At 34.9% G+C, this 19347-nt stretch overlaps 1 protein-coding gene across 6 annotated transcripts in view; it reads left to right on the top strand.

Moving 5' to 3' along the window:
• OPA1 (OPA1 mitochondrial dynamin like GTPase) overlaps positions 1–19347 on the top strand; it is a 46400-nt gene that overhangs the window by 3473 nt on the left and 23580 nt on the right. For 2 of the 6 annotated variants that reach the window (XM_015871816.2, XM_015871815.2), the window contains exons 4-21: positions 843–950; positions 2139–2192; positions 2823–2890; positions 7262–7372; positions 10930–10983; positions 11505–11609; positions 12336–12422; positions 13268–13381; positions 13574–13654; positions 14105–14179; positions 14494–14565; positions 14722–14821; positions 15292–15422; positions 15951–16023; positions 16113–16185; positions 16882–16997; positions 17391–17455; positions 18073–18149. In XM_015871816.2, coding sequence (XP_015727302.1) covers positions 843–950; positions 2139–2192; positions 2823–2890; positions 7262–7372; positions 10930–10983; positions 11505–11609; positions 12336–12422; positions 13268–13381; positions 13574–13654; positions 14105–14179; positions 14494–14565; positions 14722–14821; positions 15292–15422; positions 15951–16023; positions 16113–16185; positions 16882–16997; positions 17391–17455; positions 18073–18149 — 1564 coding nt within the window. The remainder of the gene's footprint in view (positions 1–842; positions 951–2138; positions 2193–2822; positions 2891–7261; positions 7373–10929; positions 10984–11504; positions 11610–12335; positions 12423–13267; positions 13382–13573; positions 13655–14104; positions 14180–14493; positions 14566–14721; positions 14822–15291; positions 15423–15950; positions 16024–16112; positions 16186–16881; positions 16998–17390; positions 17456–18072; positions 18150–19347) is intronic. The other 4 variants (XM_015871819.2, XM_015871818.2, XM_015871817.1 and 1 more) reach the window with 3 other exon arrangements.

The following is a 19347-nucleotide window of genomic DNA, read 5'->3' as shown; positions in this document are numbered from 1 at the left end:
GAAGAAGTATTGTACTACAGCATTGGTATTCCATAATTCATCTGTTCATTTGAGAATGTTCTTGGTCTTTTAATGTGGCCATGTGTTCATGTTATTTGAATCAGCCTCTCAGACCAAGAGGACTTAAACAGGTTTTGGCTGTGTTATGTGTGAGGTTCTTTATATGAATGGCTAGCAAGTAAAAACAAAAATATGAATAGACAATTAAAAGACATGTATAATTAAATGTGTAATTGAACATGCAGAAGCTTATAGAACTATCTGCAAAACTGTTTTGAAGATGCGGAGTTAAGAAAATTAAAAGTACAGATTTTATTTTCCTGCACTATGATTACAGTAGTTTTCTTGCATATTCTCAGACAGAAAAACACACTGAGTTACTTCTTGTGTATGTAGAGTAGTACAGCAGTGTTCTTTGCTTTAAAAAATTGTTGAGGAAAATTACCATTGCACATACAGACATTGTATAGATAATGTTAAATGCTGGGGTTGAGTAAGGGGTACCGATGTTGTCTTGTTCAAATTCTTAAAAACATCATCTCCTAAGTACATGAGATAATGTGTGAAACGTGGTGAAATGCATGAGTAAGCTTTACAGTTTTTAAGTACTTTAGGCAACCAAGTTATCAGGAAGTTCAAAGTCTAAAGAAGCAGGTGCTTTTGCAGCTCTGATAAACTTTTGCAATATCGGTGGGGGGAGGTGCATGTGGAAATAAGCTTTTTTCATTCATTTTTAAAGTTGTTACTGGAAAAGTTATTAAGTTTTACAGCCTAAGCTGTTCTTGTTCACAAAAATAATAGAAATGAAAAGCCGTTCACTAGTTCTTGTACTGTTTTCATAGAAAAGCTTATCAAAGCCCTTCCTGATGCCAATGACCTTGCCAAACTTCTGCCTGACTTTGAGAAGATTGGAGAGAGCTTCACCTCACTGAAAGGATTTTTTTCTCCTGGTGAGAATAATTTTTCAGCTTAGTTTTAATTTTGAAAACATAACGTATTACAAGATGAGGTCTCATCCTTTCATGCAAAAAGGAAGTGGATCCTCAAAATGCATACTTATTTTCTCATCTGAAAGTGTTATGGATACAGGTAAGTGGAATGCGTTTTTAAAGGCACAAATTCTAGTAGTAAGTACTAAGAACCAAAATGTGAAACTGAATGGAAAAGCAGAATCCTTGTAAACAAACAGATTGAAACCTGATATTTTCAGTAAGTTGTGGAAGCTGCGTGTGTCTGGCTGGAATTTGGCAGAAGCTGTGAGTGACCCTGGTCAATAACAGTGTTATAGCTGTTGCAGGAAGACAGAGTTGGATATAGAAAATATGTGCTTAATGTTGCAAGCATTTGTAACCAAGGAGTTCTTTTGGGTTGAGGAATGTTTTCTGTCTGGATACAGCTCTAGAAGGACTTGTTGGGAGATTCAGGTTAGGTAGCAGTTGTGTTTTAATGGAATAAGTACGATTTCTAAATCCTTCACAAAATATAGGGGTATAGTTGGTTGATTCCACGTGTTTAAATGCTACCAGCCTTAAAGTTTTTTTCAGATTTTAGGATTTTTAAATAGATCTCTTCTGAATAATGAACTTGTTAATTTTAAAATAAAGATGATCCATCATTATCTGACTTGCTTTTTAGCACAGCTTAGTGCTCAATTTAATGATTCTTGTAACAGAAGAAAAGATTCTTTCTGATGTATACCTTCGTAAATAGGAATTTACCTGCTTTGGTAATTATGAAAGATAGTATCTGTGAGGTGTTACAGTCACCGCTTCAAGTGTGTTTGAAAATATTTGCCTGTCAGTCTACCTCAGAAGTGCGTTTTAATGTTCTTAAAATACTGTTAATGGTAGAAGTGGCTGATTCATCTCATTACAAACTCAGCAGGATCAAGGTCAACAGATTGACGAGTAGGTGAGACTCTCCTATGTGCTTTGGCTGTTTAAAATTGCCATGTTTTATTGACTGGTACTGTGGGATATCACCTATTATAGTGGAATTCTCTAGCATACTCACATGGGCATAGTTAGCATTTATGGTTTTGTTGTCCTCTTAAATGAGACAAAATTCCCTCATCTTTGGTTTGCATTTTGCTTTGTATATATAATTTTTATTTCCCCTCTTCTGCTGATTTTTCACAGGTTACAATTTGGTTAGTGAAGTCATAGGAGCTTCTGATCTACTTCTGTTGTTAGGTGTGTAAAAGCCCTTTTTACTGCCCTTAACCTGCCTCCTTAAAGCTAGCTTTAAAAACACCACTGTACCAAGAGTAGTGAATATTGATATAAATGCAGCCATTCATTGCATTTAACTTTGCATTACAAATATCTTCCAAATATTAAGAAGTTCTTAGATCCACACTTGAGAGAATGAGCTATTGGTGTTTCTCTGGTGTAGTTCTTAGCTGATGCGTTTTATTTCAGGCATATCCAAAGCAGCTTGCTTTGCAAACATGTATCATTACAGTAGGGAAGAATATCTATATATTTTTTTTCATTATAGTTAACACCAGTGAAATTTGTATTATCCTCAGAAATATGTAATTAAAAAACAAAGGTTTCAGAATATTTGACTAGAGCTGAATCTGCCTATTCCCTTTTGATAATAACTGTTTTCACTCAAACTGTATTTGATATAAGCTCCAGATGAATTCTAAACTGAGTTTCTCTTTCAGTTTATAGTAAATCTTCTTGGGGTTGGTAGCAAGATCTCTGATTTACTAATACATAGAAGTTAAAACTTTATTTTTACATTGGTTAGTTATAGTTTGAATATATTTTGGTGCGTTTTGCTTATTGTATCAAGTTTCTCTAATTGTGTTCTAGGTACTCCAGGAGAAACAGCATTCAGAGCTACAGACCAGGGTTATGAAAGTGACAAACAGTACAAAAAGGTAATTGCTCTTTAGCAAAAATAGAAAAAAAGAGTTCTTGACAGCAGCTACTTTTCAAATTCTTCAATAGACCTGTCCTTTATATATACACAAGCTGAGTTCTTGCTGCTAATATATAAACAGTATGGTGCTAAACGTATTTTTTGGTGTAAGGAAAATTCAAGGCAGCCATGAAAATATTTAGGAATGACATTCTTCAGAAACTTGGTTTGTAAGAAGGAAGTCATTTAGGTATTTCTTTGTGCACTTGGATATTTTTTGGATGCATTCTCAGTAGCATTTGAACTGATGCTGTGCTGATGAAGCTTGTTTAAGCTTCTAGTGTTATTTGCAAGCTCTTCTGCTTGCAGCCTCATTCTCATCCTGTTCATGGTTTTGATTCCTTATTTAAGGATCCCTGCATTAGTAAAGAACTGCTTTACACAATCTGTCTTTTTAGTTTGTTTAGAAAGTCACATTTTTGCTATTATTTCCTTTAAAAAAATAAAAAAATTACTATTTAACTTAAAGTTTTAGTGTTTTTCCTTGAAGTCACAACGGTGAAATTCAATCTTTTCCTTTGATGCACAGTAGATGTTATCTTTCAGTGATAACGTTGTTCATTCTTTTAAAGGTTCTTCATTTTTCCTGTGTATGCTGTTTTTGTAAGGAAAGGAATGAAAACAATAAATTTTGGGGCATTTGTAAATTATGTTTTTTTCCAGCTGAGTGTTTAGCATTTACTTAACTTCAAATGTGTCTCTATGTAAAAGGCATTTCTGTATATGCAGGCATGTATACATTCTACTTTAATTCTGCATGGCAATATATGGTGAAGCCTGTGCAAAGGTCACTTTTGATCTTTTTCCCCTTTGGAATGGTGACAGAATTATTCTTAAGAAATAAATTTACATCTTTGTTTCCACCCTGTCAGTTAACTGTTCCTGTATATTATTTCTTTGGAGTGATTGCTTAGCACAGGTTTCACTGTTCAAAACTTTAAAGCAACAAAACCAAACATCACTACTTTACTATTGGTTTGTGAATAAAGGTCATCTTTATTTATTGTCTTTTGAAGTAAATTAACTGTTCTTATTTATTTATTTTTTTTAATGAGTGCTTGTATTATCAATAATACTTTACATACATACAAGGGTCACTGCATTTTAATGTTAGCAACAAACTTTGGCTGCAATGTAGAATAAATCATACTAAACAGGTATGATTTATACAATCTTGTGTGGGATAATTCTTGTTATTTTGGCTATACCCAACAAGCTACTCTTAGAAGCTGTTGCTTTGCTAATTAATATGATAATTTTTGGTCATAATATTTCAAGTAAGACATTCAAAAACAGCTAATGTAGCATAGTCTCGTTTTATTGGCAAGTAAAATCATTTTCTAGACAATAGGTAAGATGGCCCTTTTTTCATACTGTGCTTTCTGCTGTCAATCAGTCCTAGACTAAGAATTATGATTGTGCTGATGTACAAAATGGTATAGCATGGTATTGTTTGTTGGAAGGTGAGCTGTATCTGATTGTTAAGTTTGACAAATACACGAACAGTGGCTTTGAAATAGGAATACCACTTGACTTGGATATCAGTTCCACCCTTTGTGTGGCAGTTCTTTCAAACTACTAACACTGTACTGCCAGTTTGTCCCAGTTCTGTTATATCACTGGTTTAGTTTCATTTGTATCTTTCAGGAAAAATTGTAACCTAACTTCTCAAATGTTGCTTCTGTAAAATTCCATATTGTATGAATCATCAACAACTTAACACATCTTGAAGGAGAGACTGTCCACTGATTGTTTCTCTGGAATTTGACTGGCTGGTGTCTAACTGAGCTAAAAGTAAAGGAAATTTCAGTCTTTGTCATTCATGTTAGCTTCCATCCTATGTTAGCAGTCAACGCATAGGAAACAAAAGGTGTTTGGCGAATGGTGGTTGGAGTCTAAGGTAGTTCAAAAGCTCCATGCATTGGGAGAAATCAAAACTACATGCTGATAGGGCCAAAAAATAAAAAAAGCTGAATAAGTTGAATCAACAGCTCTTGAAAACTAATAAGGAATAGCTGCCTACATGTCATGTACTGACAGTAATATTACTGCAGAGAAATTTGCAGGCATAAGGCAGTGCTCTGTTTCCCTCGTCAGTACCTTTCTCCAACATACACTTTGTGCATGGGCATCAGTTTTCCTATGTGTCTGTAAATACTTTTGTATGTGTTTCCAAGGCCATTTTCAGGTAATCTCTGTATAGCTGACAGGTTGCAGAAGGACTTTTAAAATCTTTTCTTAACTTCTTTTGTTTGTGTTCATTTTTTTACCTTGTAAATGATGCAACAAGGTCTGCATAATTTTCCCTTCTGTATTTATTGCACAGTTGTGTTTTCAAAGTAATGTAAAGGAGTTTCAAATTATAAATATGCTGGGTAAAATGGCAACATTCATTTAAATTCTTAGAAATTGATCTCTTTACATTCCTCATCGTTCTCACTCCTTTACCCACCTCAGCGCTTACATATTTTTACTGCAGGGGATTTATTGTCAATTTTTCTCTTGAGTGGTTTCACTGATATTGATAGGCAATAGTGGAGGGAGTCAAAGCATACCAAGTACCCAGGATTTGGCTGCTAATGAAAACAGAACACACGTTACTTTAATCATGAGTTACCTTTGAATTAAGATAGTTGTGCTCAACTAAACTGTTGCAGATCAACTCTTAATGTAAAGTAATGTGCAGTGGGTTTTTTAAGTATGTGCAGTGATGCTGTAATATCTGTCTTACTTTATTGTATGCTCAGATTCTCATGGTGACTGCGCAGAGTTTGCCACCAAGTTTGTGAACTTAGTGTTACTCTTATTTCATTTGTTTCCTTCATAATTGATAGTGATTGTAAACTAATTGTAAATCGAAATCCCATTAATTGAGAAAGTTGAGAAAGCTTTTTCATATTTTACCTCAGTCATGCAAACCAGATGTCCTAGGAAGCAATTTCATATCCAAGGGTGACTTCAAGCATCTTCTGTTACTGTGCTTATTTTAATGCTAAAAGGCCTTTGTGGCAGGTTTTGTTCAGTGTTCCTCTTGTGCTTTCTTGATCTACGATGTAATTTGTAGCGAAATAGGGTTAGATTGTACTGAGAATTTCCTTGTTTATGCAGTGGTAAAATATTGTGTAGGTATGTGGATATCTCTCATTGATACTTAGTAAAAGTTAAATGGAATGGTTTGCTTTTGGCCCAGTTTCCTGGCATAGTTCTCGTGTTTGCTAGTCTGACCATAGAGGTTTAATAAATCTCAAAGTAGGTCGAGAAAATACAAATGTGAGGATTTTTCTATTCTTGAAATCTACACAAATCAGTATTTAATGAATTTTTACATTTAGTCATTTGTATCTCTTCTTTTATCCATTTTTCTCCTGTGTTTTTATCCCTATGTGTACATGCCTGTGTGTGTATCCCATGCACCTAATGTATAAATTGGTGGTAGATGTCTTGGTTTCTTTACACCAAGGTTTTATTCCAAAATCTGTTTCAACTATTTTTATTTGAATATTTTATTAGGATTTGTATCTGCATTCTCTGAAATTATTTGTCCCACTAGAAGATCATGTAGCATCTCTGAAGCAGTGTGGACTTCTTGAAAAACAAGAGAGTTTTTATTGTGGAGAGAGAAGAAATGTAAACTTTATGGAAATGCTGAACAAGTAAAGAAATAAGCATCAGATTGCAAGGATTTCGATCAGGAAGGATTATGATAAAGTTATTATAAACTACAGTGTAATGGAAGTGAGGGTTTTCTCTTTATGCTCCAGAAACTGTTTTGCTTCTCTTGATGGCTAAGTAGCAGAAGAAGTCAACTTTCTGTACAGCCTTTGCATTTCTGAGAGCAAGAATGAAATGGGAGCTCTTGCATTTCTGACAAGAGTTGAACCAGTTTAACTTTTGTGCACCACTTTCTGTAACGTTACCAAAACTCTGTTTAAATATTTGATATTTAACATAGATAAGTTGTGACAGATTGCTGATACTTCTTTGGTATTAACAACTGAAATGAAATCCTGAGCCATTTGACAACATGATTTTGGTTGAATTTTATTTTTGCAAGATTTAGTTACCTATTTAATGTTGTGGAATACAATTATAAAATCTAGCTAAATGCTTATAATATTGTTCTACCGGGACTTGCAAAATGCCTGGTTCTGCTGGCTGTATCCAGTCCCAGCTAACTAGCAAGAGATCTTGCTAATGAAATTTCACTGTTGTTTGAACTGACCCATTCTCATACCTGTTTTTCATCTGTCTTTGTCATACCCTTTGGTTTAACTTCGTTCTCCTTACACCCCCAATTTTTCCTTTCCTTTTTATTATAAACTCGTGGCAGGGCCTGCTTGGTGAACTCATTCTGTTACAACAACAAATCCAGCAGCATGAAGAGGAGGCACGCAGAGCCGCTGGCCAATATAACACGGGCTCGTACCAGCAGAAGCGAAAGGTGATGGCTTAAGGGGCAATATGTTCTGTAATCACACTAATTGAATACTTCAGCAGCCTGTACTTTGAGCTAAAAGAAAATCTAACGCTTAAATCATGGGCCAAAGTAATTATTGCAGACAACTTCAGAACGGGTGTATAATCCAGTTTCAGTTTAACCGAGTTCCTTTTAACTATTAAAAGCGGAACAAATAGTTTGTGTCACTTTGAAATTCTGTGTTCTCTGTCTCTATAAAACCTGTTACTTGAAATTCATGTATTAAGAAGTGCATATAAGGAAAGAATGTGAATGAATGTTAGTGCTTGCTTGGCTGCTGCTTGCTTACTGTGGCTTTATCTTACAGAAGTCCAGCTGTTTGCAGGTGCTCTCAGGCAACACTGTATTCCCAATTTACAGTGTTACCAGTTTGAAAGTAGCAGCAGCTCTTTAGAAACAAATTTGCACAGGCAGTAAATACTGTTAAAAACTGTATGTTCATCCAAGCTATTCCTTTGCCTGTTGACCCTGGTAAAGCACACTTTGTACTGATACGCTGTGGTTGTTGAACATCTTGTGGCTTTACTTCATTTATGATCTGATCAGTTTACTTCCATAGTGTCGGTTGGTCATAATTTGTAGTCCTTTAATGGAGGAAATGGCTTTAATCTCTTTGTTCTCTAAAAATAATGTTTTTCAAGTATTTTATTTTCTTGTAATTATACATAATTTTATAATTTAGATTTATAACCCCTTATCACTCTAAACTGTCAATCTTACTTTAATGATTCAATATAAGAAGGGAATTGGGGGTGGAAAATATCTTTTTTGTTACAAGAAGGAAATTGAAAAATGTAATAAACTGTTTTCCTTCCCATCTTGATGTGAAGTTATAACTTCCAGTGATTCCAAACATTGATGCAAATTCCCCTTTGGAAGAAGAAATTGTTCTTGTCATTGAGATTAGTCACTGAATGCCATTTTTGCAGGTCATAAACTAACACTTTTATTTTTTTTAACTTAATTGGCTTTGCTTGCCTGCCCACTGGAGAGGGTGATCGCTTTGATTATTTGAAGTTCTGTCACTTGATTTACTTGCATATTTTCCATTCTAATTTAATTATTCAATGCTAAGATGTCTTCAGCTGTGAGGTAATCAGTGCTGTTACTCAACTTGCAATCAGGGTGGGGAATAAAAGCAAAAGTGTAATGGATTCTTTCTGATGTTTTTGTTAATCTTTTGATAAATGTGTAGCAGTGTAATTGATTTCTTTAGCAGCAGTGCGCATGGCTGTTTCGTATGTATATTATGTTCAAGTCTTGATGTTTTCATTTCTATTGCTGGAAATCATTGTGGTTCTTCTGTAGGTGATTATTTTACTGTTGTATATAGTCTGATTAGAGAATACACAAAACCAATTAACTGTATTTTCAAATGTATTGAATTTTCAGAGGCACATACTTTTTTTTTTATATACAATATGAGATGAAGGTTGCTGGAAAGCAACTACTGTGCAAAACTCTTATATTAAAAGAATAAGATGGGAGCTTCTGCTGACCTTAGTAAAAAGATATTTGCATCTTGCGTGCAAGAATCCCTGATTAACGTGACGGTACAGTTTTTTTTTTAATCACTATAAATATTTCTGGTGGCAGTGTGGAAAGAAAGAAGCATCTCAATGTCCAGACCTTACTGAACTAGATTAGACAAATAGGGGTGTGAGTGCTTATTGGGAGAGCTTTTTGAACAGTTACATTTTCTGAGTTCTTCTAAAACTGAATAGAAATCCTGGATTAATCCTGTGACTGTTGGTAATTAAGAACGTTATGGCAGTTAGGAATATGTAAAACTTTATGTTGAAAATACTGTATGTATTAATTGCAGCCAAATATTCAGAGCACATCTGAATGAAATGCTGAAGCATATACATCATTATTGACCTGTTCATTATTTTTCATGTTACCTAATTGTCCTTGATAGATTTCTCATCTAGTGCTAGATAATTCCTTGCTTCAGGTCTTGCAACACATTACTGAGTGCAATATTTTTGTTTGCTGCCTTTAACAGAAGTACATTGTACATAAAAGAGCTCATGAGATTAGCAGTAAGTGTGCACATCAAAAATGCAGTAAGGCTCCAGAAGCACTTTTAGAAAGATCTTCCTTTAGAGTGGGAGGATGTTAGCTACTTTGAAAATCTACACTACATGGAACCACTTTGTTTACCTTCATTTTATTTTCTTGCTTTTCCTGTCTCCTCTCCTTCTTTGTCCTGCTTTATTTTCCCCTTATGTCTCTGAGATATTTGAAGTGTTGGTATAGGTGCATATACTGTGCTGTTGGTGCAGGAATCAATTTTTCTTTGTGCTTAAGTCCTCTTTCTGATGCACTTGCTATCATTTAACTAATTAGCAGAGAAGAGGAAAAGTTAATTTGCAGTACTTCCCCTTTGCTGCTTGTGAATAAGAAAAAAAAATGGGATGTAGATGGAAATCTCAGCATGAATTGCTTCCTGTAAAGAGCATCCATGATCCTGTATATTATTGGTTTAGTGTTCTAATTATACCGGTCTGTATGGATAACTGTGATTTGTTGTTTAATCTGTAACAGCTGAAGTGAAATTATAGTAACTATATTGATTTGTCTGCTAAAATGAAAGATGTCCTCTGCATGTTCAATAATTGCTCTTTCTGATGTGAAGCTAACTTGAGTTGTGAATGTTATAAGCTTTAAATCTTAAGCTTTTGCCTATGTCCTTCCTTAAATAACTGTATTGATCTTTTTTTTCATAAATTTAATATTTCATCTGTCAACCATTAGATTTCCTGTTTCCTGTAATGGTTTACATCCTATGGATTTATATTACATTAATAGATTTGGTTTTGTGCTATTAAAAATGGATTCTTTTGAACAGCTGTTTATGGCATCTTGATGAAACTGTTTGAAAAATATTTGATTGAAAATGTCTCTTGCTTTTATGACTTGAACTACAAAATGTTTTGTTATAACATTCTAATTTTTTTATTATACTGTAATTCAAATAGTTCTAAAATAACCTTTCGAGACTATCCTGACTAACTACAATTTATGAAGTTGAGCATGGTTTAAGATTATAATTCTGAAAAACAAACCTCTTCAGGTTTCAGAAATAGTAAATCCTCACCTGGAGGTCATTTGTGTGGCAAAACAGATGTTTTAGTAATTGTGTTATTATTGAGTTCCTGCTATTTCAGGACGTGAACATGGAAGATCTTGAGAATTTGACTACAAAATTATATTGAGGCTAACAGTTAGAGAACTCTAAGCACCATACTAAGTTTTGCTTTTTCCAAAGCCCACTTTCCCAGTGTGTAGTCTTGGAAGGTTAGTTTTGCATTTGCATGCACTGGAGTTGAGACCTTTCCCCATGATTCTCCTGTTGCAGATGGAACTTTTCATCAACATTAAATTTCAAGTACAGATTGAATCTTAGTTGCTTTAACATGCATGTGTAGTCAATTTCCTTATGTGGAATGGAGCTTTTAGTTTGTGAATCCATTACTTAACAACGAGTTAGTAGCTATGATTATTTTTCTTCATAGGTTTCTGACAAAGAGAAGATTGATCAACTTCAAGAAGAACTTCTGCGCACTCAGGTAACTTTTCTGACTTACTGATATCTTAGGTAGTCATTCATCTGCAACAGTTTCAGATTGAGCTGGCACAGTTTTTTCTTGCATCAAAGCTGTTTTTTAGGTGTTTTAAAGGAAGCATCTAGAGTGAATTTGCAAATTCGTATTTAGGCCCTGTTTGATCTTTGAGCAGCCAGAGTTCCCTTTACCACTAATTTATATCTAACTGCATAACTGTAGCTCCTTTGAAACTGATGTTGAAGGTAGTTGAATATGGACTTTTGTCCCCCTGGCTTGATACTGTGCTCTTATCTTCCTATGAGGAAAAGGTGTTGTGTTGATGAAAAATAAAAAATAATTTAGAAAAAATTCTAAGAGTTTTCTCTTGCTGGCCTTCTATTTTAATGGAGCCTAAAGATTACAAGGGTTTCTATATATTTGTTCAAAGACTTACTTGAGGGAATATATAATTTTCATAGATAAAATGTTGTTAAAATGTGCTATTTCCATAATTACAGCAGTATATGTGTAACACTGTTTTGTAGCTAAAATACCAACGGATGCTTGAGCGATTAGAGAAAGAGAACAAAGAATTAAGAAAACTGGTACTGCAAAGAGATGACAAAGGGATTCATCAGAGAAAGTTAAAGGTATTTATTTGTTAACCATCAGTTTAGAAATACAATTGCACTGAGTTTCGTTTGTTAGTGCGCATGTCAACATTTCTATGCTGATTTTTTTTTTTTGGTTTACATGCTAAGGCTTTTATATATCAACATCTTTAAAGAGAGATCATCAGTTCTAGCTAAATAATTTATCTAAGCGGTAAATATGGATTGTGGTTTGGTTTGTTGTTTGTTTTCCTTTTATTTAATATAGTTATGCTATATTTGCTAATAAATATGCTTCCAACTCTCCCTCCTGCCCATTTTTCTGCCTATCCTTCTATCACTTGCTGGACCATATGGATCTTCTTTCCCTGGAAGCTGCAAGACACAGAGTTATTATTTTTATACAATGAAGTTGATAGTTTGGGACCTTTCTTAATGCTTACTGTTCAACTTACGTCTTGGTTTTTAGTGGAAGAAATTCAGTTCAGCTTTGCAACTTGGAAGCTGGGAAACTTGAATGCTGTTGCTCTCGTGCCGTACACGAGACTTTATTTTGCTCTTTCAGAAAGAAGCATCTGCAGTTATAGTGTGTTCATCCACAGATGCAAAAGTTGGCTACTTTATACTATACTGCAGCATCCATAGTTTATGGATTAAAGAGTGAGGACAGAGTAAATAAGCTTTTACAGATGAATTTACAGTATATTCAGCTGAAACCCAATCTGTTCTGCTAATAGGCTGAGAGTTCTCTTTTTGCTTTTGTAGAAATCTTTGATTGATATGTATTCTGAAGTACTTGATATCCTGTCTGATTATGATGCCAGCTATAACACTCAAGATCACCTACCTCGAGTAAGTCAATTAAGAATTCAGAGTTGCTTTGGTTTGGTTGGTTCATTGTGTTTTGATTATTTTGTTGTTTGTTTTTTTTACTGGAAGTCCTATCTTATAATTGGATAGAACATGTAAGTATAATCCAGAGTTAGAGTTAGGCTAGAGTTTTTGCTTTAAAGTATATTCTCCATTTTTAAATGTTGAATTTTGAGAGTAATCAATACAAGTACATCAAGTCTGCTTTGGCTTACATATAAAGCTCTACATAGATGTGGATATTGCTGCAGTGCTCAATCTTTTCTTTTAAATGGTCTTAGCTGGTGTACCCATGCTTTTCAGCATTGTAAAACACATGTTATTTTTAGGGTGTGTGCCAGCAGAGTTGAGAAGGTAAAGGTATCCCAGCTAAGTTCTCGCTGTAGTGCTGCTGCTGTCTTATACAGACTCCTTTGACATTGGCAACTTCTATAATGAGCTGGTAAGACAGAAGTGATAGCAGCTCATTACAACATAGCCTTCTCTGGGCAGAAGCAGCATCTTACCATATGAGTAATTTTCAGCCTTTCACCTGGCTGAAACAATTATGCACAAGTTGTAAAGCACTGGCTGTTATGAGATTAGCAAACCCTTCCACCTGTCATTAGATGGCCTGGCAGATTAATCACTTTGTAGACTGGGCTGTTTGGAGCAAAAATCAAAGTTTTTACAAGAATGAAAGTTAACATTTCTTCCAGAGTTCCTTATTTAGAGGAGTGCATTTATTGTCAAATATAACACAGCTAGTGTTGATGTGAATTAACGTACTTTTAATCCTCTATTGTCTGAACTTCCAAAATATTCTGCTGTTTAAATTCTCTCTTAAGGTGGTAGTTGTTGGAGATCAAAGTGCAGGAAAAACAAGTGTATTAGAGATGATTGCTCAAGCTCGAATATTCCCTAGAGGGTCTGGAGAGATGATGACACGTTCCCCTGTCAAGGTAAGAAGTTTATTAATCTCTGAATCAGCATGTGCCATATTGTGCTCCTGTTTTTACAGACCCCACAGTAATTCTCTGCTAAACAAGCTTTCAAATACTGTATGTCTGCAGTCAGAAATATATGTATGTACTTCTAATGTTTCTCTGTGTTGGACTTAACATTCTTTCTCAAGTAAGGCTTTTACTGTTTAGGTAACCCTTAGTGAAGGTCCTCACCACGTGGCTTTATTCAAAGACAGCTCTCGGGAGTTTGATCTGACAAAAGAAGAGGATGTAAGTATAAAGAGGTGGCTGGAAGTTAATGGGATTTTGATTAATTTTCTGAAAAGTTGTATATCTTTATTGGCTGTTTGCTCCTGTTTAATAAGAATAAAATACACTGAGTGGAGCAAAGCATTATTGAAGTAGCTCTTAATATGATTTTTTTTTACTAGTACTTAGACTGGAAGGATGTTGTGGGGAGGAGTGTGCAAGACTCTGCAGGTAATCTGCAGTTTAGTGCTGCATTTACCAAATTAGTTAATCAACATGTATGATGTTTTTCTGGTGCACTTGAGGCACAACTGTTTTATGTTTATAAATGAACTGGTTTATTTTTATAAACAGATCTTGAACAATCCTTAAGTGCACTTCTTTTTTAAACTAATGTTTGTGATTCTTCTATCACGATTGGGGAAATTTGATATTGAAATACATTTAACATTCTATTTTTTCTTGAAACAGCTTGCAGCTTTGAGGAATGAGATAGAAATCAGGATGAGAAATAGTGTGAAGGAGGGGTGCACTGTTAGCACTGAGGTAAGGTTTCTCAAATACTTAGTGACAAATATATGTACGTGTATATCTTTTGCTAATATTCTTTAATTAAGACACTGTGGCAAATCTAATTTGTCTCTACTTTATACTTTGTTCCAAACAAACTCTATTTAAATTGTTCAAATCAGTTTTATGTCATAAATGTGTGCATATAAAATCTGGTTTCCTATTTGAAATTGAAGACTGTTGCTTGATGTATGTAAATTATATGTATAATTTTGATATATGTGTATGTATGTTAAGTATCAACAAAGTAGGAATGTGTTATATGAACATGTTTCAATTTTATTGCACAGACTATCTCCTTAAGTGTGAAAGGTCCTGGTTTACAGCGAATGGTATTGGTCGATTTACCTGGAGTCATTAGTGTAAGTATGCATTGCATAAATAATAATTACTTTAAGTTCTGTTAGTTATGTAATGCTATTGCTGATCAACTGTTCATTTTTTCTTTCTTGCATCTTTCTACTGTTCTTTTTTTTAATGTATTTAATGTATTGAATCTCTCTCTATATATATTAAAGACTGTGACATCAGGTATGGCTCCAGATACAAAGGAAACAATCTTTAGCATCAGCAAGGCCTACATGCAGAATCCAAATGCCATCATCCTTTGTATTCAAGGTAATAACAGTATAAATGAGCATCAAAGTGGCAGAATGTTTTAATTATTATTCCTGTGTTCCTTTTGGGACACTTTCAATTAAGTATTTTTTTTTCTCAATGGGTGTCAATTCATATGGTACATAAAACTGCATGCTATGAAATGTCTGTTTGTAAGTTAAGGCATCTTTAGCCTCAGTGACAAAAAGAAACTTGAGGTTTTTGTCGTTAAATAGAAAATCATGGTAGCAATCAAATTCAAGATTCCTCCAGAAGTGATTTTAGATACAACTTATACGAGTACAGTGAACAGAAATATTCATGATGCTAGGAACCTAGCAAGTTTTCACTGTACATACCCCAAAAGTTAAGCATTTATTTAATTTTTACTGTTTTTAAGTCATAACATGGAATGTATTTAGTGCTTACTGTATCTTTGGTAATGTGAGATAGATTATATAGACCCTAAAATATAAGTTCATTTATTTTAGATGGATCGGTGGATGCAGAACGCAGTATTGTCACAGACTTAGTCAGCCAAATGGATCCCCAAGGAAAAAGGACCATTTTTGTGCTGACTAAAGTTGATCTTGCTGAGAAAAACGTGGCTAGCCCTAGCAGGGTGAGTCAAAACTATTTTTTTTCATATTATGACAGCTGAAGACATGCACAAAATAGTTGTTCTGTCAAAATATTGAACTTTGCTTACCTGTCCTAGATATTTTTGAGTGCTTATTTCTATATTCTTTGTGATATATACATATGTATATACATATTTTTATTATTGTTACTGTAATAGTATCTCTTAGGTTTAGTAATATCAGTGACATGACTTGAAGTCAAATCACAGCTTGGCTTTAGCATGCTTTCTGGCAGGGTACCTCCGGGGAATAGAACATGCTCAAAAGACTGTACGGTATTCTGGAGTAGGCTTTTTCACTTTTTGTGGTACGCTTTATTTGTTTTATGGATGGCATTTTTATATTGCAGTTATTTTTATAAGTATGAATGGAACTTAGAGCTGTCTGATAAAATCCTTTATATATAGTAATTCATGCATACATACAAACAAGGCAGGCTGAAAAGTGCACTGAAGGGTGCCTGTGCAAACTTACCATTAAGGTTTTTGTTTAATCCTTTATCTTCATAGATCCAGCAAATAATTGAAGGCAAACTCTTCCCAATGAAAGCTTTGGGTTATTTTGCAGTTGTTACTGGAAAAGGTAAATAGAGTTCTGGCTCTACGGGTTTTTTTTCTTACCAGTCAGAACTGTTTCAATAGAACTGTTGCAGCACTTTTTTCTTTCTCCAGGAAACAGCAGTGAAAGCATTGAATCTATTAAAGAGTATGAAGAGGAATTTTTTCAAAATTCCAAGCTGTTGAAGTACGTTGGGGTTTTATTCCTTTTACTTAACTGGGCCCGTGTTGATAAATGCTTGTGTTTGATTTTCTTGTTGAACGTGTTATTAGAGTTTGCAGTGCAGAAATGCTATTTGAGATGTATTCTGCTTAAATTAAATAGCTTGCTGAGATGACCGTGCTTGCCTGATTTATTAATGCTCACAGAGAGAGAGGCATATCCAGGCATCAATTGATTCTCCTGTACTTCAGAGGCTCTAGATGAACTAGTTCCCAGACTATGCCTGGAGATTTGATACAGCTGGGAGGAATGAATACAACCCAGGTGTGAATGCTTGTAAATAGCATTCTTCTTGGTGTGACAGCAGTGTTGTATTCAAAGCAATAGTTTATATGGTTTGCAGGAAGTTCTTTTAGCTGGAGGAGTTTTGATTTGACATGCTTGGGCTTCCTCTCATGAAGGGCAGGTTCATGGTCAGTGGGACTGCAGTCCCTAACACTGCATCCTCTAGAATGAAAGGGTTTGTTACATCTTTTACACCTTCAAATGAGGATTGTGTATTGAATATGTTTTGGCGGAAGAGGATGAAATTTAGGTTAGCTGCAGTTGGACATGTTATTCTTTGCTACAAAAAACAAAGCTTTTTCATTGTGAGGAGAAAATGAAATTCAGGAAACAGGGTATTCGTGGAAAAAAATTCCTATTGCTTTTTCTTTGCAGAACATGCATGCTGAAGGCACACCAGGTAACAACAAAGAACTTAAGTCTTGCTGTATCAGATTGCTTTTGGAAAATGGTGAGAGAGTCTGTGGAGCAGCAAGCAGATGCTTTTAAAGGTAAATGTCTTCAAAAGAAAAAGTGAAATAGCCATTTACTGGTACAGAGTTGTTCTACCATCATGCTTTGCTAGTATGTGGGACAGTTGTTTCATATTTTAAATGACTGCTTCTCACAAAGTGATAATTGCCCCAGTTAATCTTTCCAAAAGCATACCAAAATAATTCACAATATATAAAGGAGTCACTTGTTATAAATGCTGGAAGAGTCAATAGATAGAACAGTCAGCAAACACTTTCATCCATTTACTGATCCGTTTTGAAGTTTTTGGAGGATCTGTCATAAGCAAGATTGATGGCAATTTTAGGAACTCTTGAACTTTCAAATTGTCATGCAGTGCATATAGACTGTTTAAATAATAAAGCCCTGTTTTCTGATTTTTCTCTTTGCAGCCACACGTTTCAATCTTGAGACAGAATGGAAAAACAATTACCCCCGGTTGCGAGAGCTTGACAGGGTAAATCACATTGCTGCTTTAATTTGTATGCAACAATATGCTGCGAAGACTGTAAATTAAAATTCATTCCATTTAATCTTATTTGTAAAGGTTTCTTAAAGTTAGCATAAATTACCAACACTTTAAAATGCAAGGACAGTATAAATTATCCTAGGGGAAGGAAATACAAAGTTCTCACACTGTGTGAAGTAATGTGCCTCAAAATTGTGGTAATTTAATGCTTAACAAGTTCTTTACTCTTCGAGCATACAGTTAATTGACCTAACTTGCCCACAGGGATACATCTGTGTTTCTTTGTGATCATGATAAATAGAAATGGCATGGATTTACATTCCCTGTTTTTTCAATCAGAGTAACAAAACAGTTATGATCCCATTCTCTAATTCTCTTACAGAGACTGAATGTTCAAATGCCATGCCTGGCCACAGGCATGATGCATGGTAAACCAGGGTAGCTTATGATAAGCACATACATTGTCCAGAATGTGACCAGAAGGTGCTGTTTTAGGCTCAAATGCCCAAAGAAAACATTTTTGCTACTATTTGAAAATGGAATCAAACTCTAAAAATAAAACAAATGTAAAAATTCATTATTTCTTATTTTTTCCTTTTGCTCAGAATGAACTGTTTGAAAAAGCAAAGAATGAGATTCTCGATGAAGTCATAAGTCTGACTCAGGTCACACCGAAGCACTGGTATGTAACTTCTGAGTTTTCTGGTTATCTTGCAGAAATTTAGCTTTAAAATACAAAGTGTTTTTATTATTAAAACTATATGACGTGAATAAGGTGATTGTTTTCTTAGGGCAGTGTATTACTGTTTCACTTGTCCCTGTGGAAGAGGGAAGGAGCATAACGTGGATGTTTCTATGCATTTCTTTTGAGAGTTAGCATATAATGGTGATTCAAGTTATATGTAGCACCTCATTAGCTATGAAGTAGAATTGGATACCTACGTCACAAAAATTACGTTTATTGGCAATTACAGGCAGCCTGAGACCAGCAGTGCTTTTGATGAGCACAGATGATTCTATTCTAAAATTTCAGTTCCTTCCAATTGTTTGATTGGATAAAGCAAAGAGGTGGAGTGGTACATGTGAAATGTTCCTCAGTCCTTCTCCAGAGATGCTTTGGAATAAGAACCTAATCAAGGGTGTGGGGTTTGTTTCCTGAACTTTAGTCTAGATATAGGAAAAGGACTTAAGTGACTCTGCTAGTCCTGTATCACAACAGGAGGTGGTTTTAGTCTTGGGCTATTTCCACTGTTCCACCAAATCTGTCATTCTTACAACCCATTGGTAAGCTGATTTAGCATGCTGAGCTAGCGTAAAATTAAGTGGCAAAGAAACTGCAACTTGTTCTGGAGACCGTGGAAACAAGAGGAGAGCCATAACTGTCTCTGTGGATATTGGCTGCATGTTATACTGTCTTGCCTGAGTTGTTTCACTACAGCTGCAAAGTTTCCTGAGTAAGTTTATTGTCATTTTAAAAAGAGGTGTTTCCAATGTTATTTCTTGAAACACATCATATGTAGGAAAGTGGCGCTTAGTTTTATAGTGACTTGAGGCATGTTTGTAAATGAATGTCAGTGCACATTTTAGTAAGAGGTTGGACTTTGCGACTTCATTGTTTATCAAATCTGGGAACAATCAATGAAGAGCTCAGATGGAAAATCACAGCTTGTTCCAACAAAGACATTGGAATACAGCAAAACAAAACATACATGCTTTGTTATGGAGACATGGACTTACGAGTTAAATTGTTTCAATGATTTACAGTCTGTTCTGTTTCTGTTTCCCCCATTTGCCATGCATATGCACACACAGTTCTGCATGGTTCTACTGTTACTGTTTAAAAAGTGCAAGGAGCTCTTATTGTGTAGAGGGAGCCAAAA

Source organism: Coturnix japonica, chromosome 9 (genome assembly GCF_001577835.2).
Source record: "Coturnix japonica isolate 7356 chromosome 9, Coturnix japonica 2.1, whole genome shotgun sequence".
Lineage (NCBI taxonomy): Eukaryota > Metazoa > Chordata > Aves > Galliformes > Phasianidae > Coturnix > Coturnix japonica.
This window is presented reverse-complemented; position numbering and strand designations above follow the sequence as displayed.